Genomic DNA, 5,372 nt, shown 5'->3' with positions numbered 1-5,372 from the left:
TTTGTTTTGACAGCGCAAAGTAGTCGTCGCCGGCGCACCTGTCAAATTCTCAAACCATTCACAATAGTGTTTAGTTGTGTAATAAAATGAAACTGTTATACGTACTTTACGAAAATTTCTGTTTTTTATAATCAGCAAAGATGATAAATGAAAGTCTTGCCGAGATATTTTTCGTACCAAAACTTTAAAATATAAATGGGATGCAGTCATTGCCGAGTCGCAAATCATGATATTTTTTACTTGTTCTCTTATGGCATCTTCACACAAGTTACAAGTGATTTTGGGAAAATTTTCCAAAACGGATCCAGGCTTTGGAAAAAACAAAATATTAGGGAGTATAGAGGAGCTTTTTCAGATTCTAAATCTGAAGACCCCACCCTCCGGAGGCTTATAGTTTTTAAGTAATTCGCATTTAAAGTTGCAAAAAATACCGCATTCAACCTCACTTTTTCCCTTGTACACCAAACTACTACTAAAAAATGCAAAAAAAAAACAACAAAACGGAAACAATGAAAAAATGCACATACGCCGCAGGCGAAAATTTTTATAATTTATCGCAGGATCGATTTTATAATAAAAAGCGCCGCGGTCGAAAAATTTTAATAAAAAATCGCGCGATTTTTTATTAAAAATTTTCATTATTTATCGAAGTATCGATTTTATAACAAAAAGCGAAGCAGGCGAAAATTTGTAATAAAAAATCGCGCGATATTTTATTAAAAATTTTCATTATTTATCGAAGTATCGATTTTATAATAAAAAGCGCCGCAGGCGAAAATTTTTAATAAAAAATCGCGCGATTTTGCGATTGTTATTTCTGTTTGTTTGTGAAAAGTGCAAAAACGAGTAAACGGATTTATAAACGCGTTTTAGTTAATTAATTGATGAACATATATATATATATTATAAGTATCAAATACGCACGTGAACATTGAAGATATTGGCTGTATTTCTTTATTCATTCTGAACGTTTGGAATAAACTTTTTTGTTTACNTTACTGTCGGCCATTGTTATTTCTGTTTGTTTGTGAAAAGTGCAAAAACGAGTGAACGGATTTATAAACGCGTTTTAGTTAATTAATTGATGAATATATATATATTAAAAGTATCAAATACGCACGTGAACATTGAAGATATTGTATATCAACCAAAATACAATTGATAAGTGGCATTTTGTACAAAAAGTTGGGGGTGGTAGTGAAGATTATTTAACAACAATCTGCTTAAATACTATTAACAACTACTTTGTGAGAGTGATACATTCATGTAGAGAAAGCCTCCCCCAACATCCTGACCAAGTTTCATGACTAAATTCCATATACTTTCGCTGAAATCTCGATTGGTTCCGTTTTGGAAAGCCAACCCGTGATTTTATGAGCAATTTCTGAATTCCTCGTTCATAGATTTTTTCTGAAATCCGTGACAATGCTATTACTGAATCCGAAAAATTAAAAATGCAGCATAATTCATAAATACAGCCCAATGTAGCAAATCGCACTTGCGAGAATAGGGCGTAGTGTGTTGTTATTGTTGTTGTGGCAGCAGTACTCAAGAAGGGGACAAAGGCATTAGGGTTGTCAGGTTTTCCGGACTTACGAAGAGATGTTTCGAGTCATGAGGTGTCTCTCCGCATGCCGGACACTCATTTGGCACATCTGCGTTTAGTCTGCTTAGGTATGAGTTTAACCTGCTGCAGTAGCCAGAGCGAAGTTGGGCTATTGTGGTTATTGTCTCCTAGAACGGCATTCACAGAGCTGGAGTCTACATAACTCGAGACTGACTCCCTGTGAATGCCGCTCAAGGCCTGTTGATAAGCTGATGGGTGCAGAGGTTGTTTGATGAACCTCTGGACTTCGCCCGTCAGTTCGTAGAGATGCCTCCTGACGTGGCTGGGTGAGGTCTCTTCTCCAAGCAGTTGTCCATTTGGGTGTCCACGTCTGTGGCTCCCAACAAGAAACTGCTTGCCATGGGTCGGCTTCATCCCCTGACTCTAAAATCTTGAGGCCAAGAAAGCGGGCAGCGTTGATAGGCGTCGTCCATAGTGCTTCTGGTGTCAGAGTCGTCGGGTTAGAGCTGCATACGAAGAGGTGTTGGGTGTTCTCTGTACCTTCCCCGCAGTCTGGGCAAGTTTCTGCCACTTCTGGGTTCAACCGAGAGAGATAGCCATTTAGTCTGTGATACCACCCATAACGGAGTTGAGCTAGGATGAACCTGATCTCTCTCGACAGTTGCGCTTCGTCGATTTTAATGGGCGGCTGGAGACCGCCTGGGACGATATTGTCGTTTCGGATCGTTTCGAAGCAGGTCGTTGTTGGGGTTATTTCCACGATGGTACGAAGAGGGGTTATGCTTCTTCACCTTCAGCATCTGGCTTTCTTGGTGGAGGTGATATTCGGACGACATGAGATGGCAACCTGTAACCGTGCATAGAGCTGCATTCTGGCAGGTTTGTAAATTTCTCCACTGTAAATTGCTGATGACTGCCGTAGTTTGCCAACGACCGGCCGATTGCTTTGTACATGGTGAGCATAGTTTTATTGTAGGTTCCCCAAGAGCTGCCGGCTAGTGACTTGAGGACTTTGTTTCTAGCTCGCATTTTTTCGCAGGTGGCTGCGGCGTGCGCCGAAGAGGAGAAAAGGGTATCTAACGTGATTCCCAAGATTTTGGGATGATTGACCGTCAGTATTCTATAGCCATCGACGCGGACGTCCAGTTCCAGACTGAACTCCTTAATCCAGGAGATGAACCGTGCGGCGCTGGATTTCGCGGCGGAGATGGTGAAGCTCAAGGCAGTGAAGAAATTTGCAAGATCGGTGAGATAGTCGGTGAGGTTCCCACAAAGGCTGTCGATGGTAGTCACCTCCAACTGTCGGCGGAGGGAGTTTTTTTACATGTGGCTTAGACTTGGCGTTTCGAAATTCGACCCATGATTGGCATCCATACAGACAGCTGGTTATCCATCGCTTCGTCAGATCAGGAAGTATCGAGTCCAGCACGTCTTGGCAAAAGGTCGCATGGTTTATCGTGTCGAGTGCCTTTGACAGGTCAATCGCGATTAAGACCGACCTATCACAGGTTCGACGTTGGTCCCGACCCTCGCTTATCTTGTGTGTTGTGGTGAGTCATTTGTAATGCTCATCCCAGTACGACCATATAGTAGACCATTACGAGGAATAATATATAACAATCACCAGAGAAGTTAGCGGGAAATTAATGAGGTATTCAGCGACCTCAAAAACCCCCAAACACTAAGTTGCAAATCAATTTGGTTACTTCTCGACTTTTGGCAGGCAAATAGTAGTCGTCGGAACTGCAAAAAGTGCATGCCTTTAAATGTCAAAAGACTTTTAATATTGAGCTGCATTTTATTTGATTTTATAATTTGGTCTTTTTCATCGTATACAATTGAAAATAAAAAAAGTTTTTTTCCTGTTTGTTCAAAGAAATAAAATTTTTGTGAAAACAGCTCAAAAAAATAAAACTTAACTCCAGTGATATCGGCTTTCAAAATTGATGGTCGAAAAATCGACAGGCGGCCGAATATGGGTTCGAGAAAAATAAAATCTGTATTGAATATATTTTTTTATATGATAAACCTCGATGTAAAATTACATATAAAAAAAATCATAAATTTTATATTTCGAAAAATGTTCTTTTTATTTTTACAATTGACAGCTATGGGATTTAAAACATTAACATTATCAAATACCAAGCTTTGCCGTTTTTTCTTGCCTAAAGTTTTTCCTGCTTGATTTTTCCTCTGTTACATTCAATTCATGCACTGGGTGGTAATATAAGTATTTTTCTTAATTTTAAGATTAAAAAATTCTTAGCACACGCAGACATCATTTACATTTAAACGCCATTTGAAAGCCTTTTTTTATTCAATTAATTGCCGTATGCAAATTCTTAGTAAACTCGCACCAAATGCATGAATACCAATCCTTACATTGATATACATATGTATGTATGTATGTACGTACATACATTAGTAATAAATATGCATGTAGTATATATGTATGCACACACACACACTCACACATGAAGGTAAATAATTAAAAACTACATTAACTACATACCAGTACACTTAGAATGAGTATTCGTTTACAACTATAAAATAACAGTAAAACTAAACGTACAAACATATGCCCGTTTGTACGTACACTCGTACGGCACGTATTCATCTAATAGTTATGCATGTATATAGTAATTTAAATTAATAATCCCTTATCGATAAAATCGTATAACTAAATTAGAAAAAAATATGGAAACAAATGCCTGTCAGTACCTACATTCAGTCCTCCTCCTCTCAGCGCTTAACTCAAACGTGCATCTATTGTTGGAGGCGGTGGCTGCGCTCTGGACTGCGGCGTCGGTGCTGGATCTGTTAAATCGGTAACTGTCGTCTTAATTGACTCATCCACGGAAGCGATGCGCGACGCGGCAGTCGCTTGAGGCGTTTGCTCGCTGCACTCGCTCGTAGTAGTAGTAGTAGTAGGCGCTTTACTCGTTCCGCTGGAAGCAACTGAATCTGGACTCGCTATTGTTGCCGTTGTTGTAGCACAAGCGCTTGATTCGGCGGTAGTTGTTGCAACTGTATCGACTGTACTCGCATTGTTCGCTGTTACATTTTCCGCACTGGTCGCGCTCGGTTGGAATAAATGAAAGAGACTGGAGTGCTTCACGATGGGCGGAAAAATGAGGTGACTGACAGCGCGCAACCGACTGAACTTGTCGTGGCCATGACAATGGATCGTATGCGGCAGCCGCTCTGTCGTGTGACAATTAAAATTGTAATTGTTATGATTATTGCTACCGTTGTTACTGTTATTGTGGGTAGGCGCTTTGGGCGCGTTTTTGCCATTGCTGGCGCTGTTGGAATGTGTGTTTGTCGGCGGCGTTTGCGTCACTTTTGTGCCATTCGCCACCTCTTTGGTGGGCGTGGACATGGACTCGCTGGTACAGGAATATGATCGACTGTTTTTATTCACTCCAGATGCCGTCTTATTATTGCTTGATTCAGCCGCCTTGTTGCTGTTCATAGGCAGGCGTTGCGCTTTCTTGAATTTACGCTTTCGTGGTGGCGACAACGGACTCGTGTCCTTTTCAACGACATAAACTCCCGCATTACTGAGTCCCGATAAGCTGGAAGTAGATCGTGAACAGGAACCGATACCGCCGCCGAAGCCGCCACCATCTGTATCACCAGTGCTACAACCGCCGCGTGCTTGCTCAACAGCATCCAGTTGGGATAACCGGCGTTGATGTGCCGTCTTCAGCAATCGGCCCTTGGCTGGCGGTGTATGGCCAGCGCTTTTCTTTTGCATATCACAATCACTGTATGAAGAGTCGGTGAGTGCGCGCTGGTTACA

At 41.2% G+C, this 5,372-nt stretch overlaps 1 protein-coding gene across 1 annotated transcript in view; it reads right to left on the bottom strand.

Annotated features, from left to right (window-relative positions):
- Positions 1 to 3,660: 3,660 nt before the first annotated feature.
- Positions 3,661 to 5,372, bottom strand: part of LOC108362095 (uncharacterized protein DDB_G0292642-like) — a 3,967-nt gene continuing 2,255 nt past the window's right edge. Inside the window, exon 2 of the mRNA XM_017614949.1 lies at positions 3,661 to 5,363. Within this exon, the coding sequence (XP_017470438.1) occupies positions 4,317 to 5,363 (1,047 nt within the window). The 3' untranslated portion in view covers positions 3,661 to 4,316. The remainder of the gene's footprint in view (positions 5,364 to 5,372) is intronic.

Source organism: Rhagoletis zephyria, unplaced genomic scaffold, assembly GCF_001687245.7.
Source record: "Rhagoletis zephyria isolate East Lansing unplaced genomic scaffold, Rhagoletis_zephyria_1.1 Rzeph_scaffold_00929, whole genome shotgun sequence".
NCBI classification, from domain to species: Eukaryota; Metazoa; Arthropoda; class Insecta; order Diptera; family Tephritidae; genus Rhagoletis; species Rhagoletis zephyria.
This window is presented reverse-complemented; position numbering and strand designations above follow the sequence as displayed.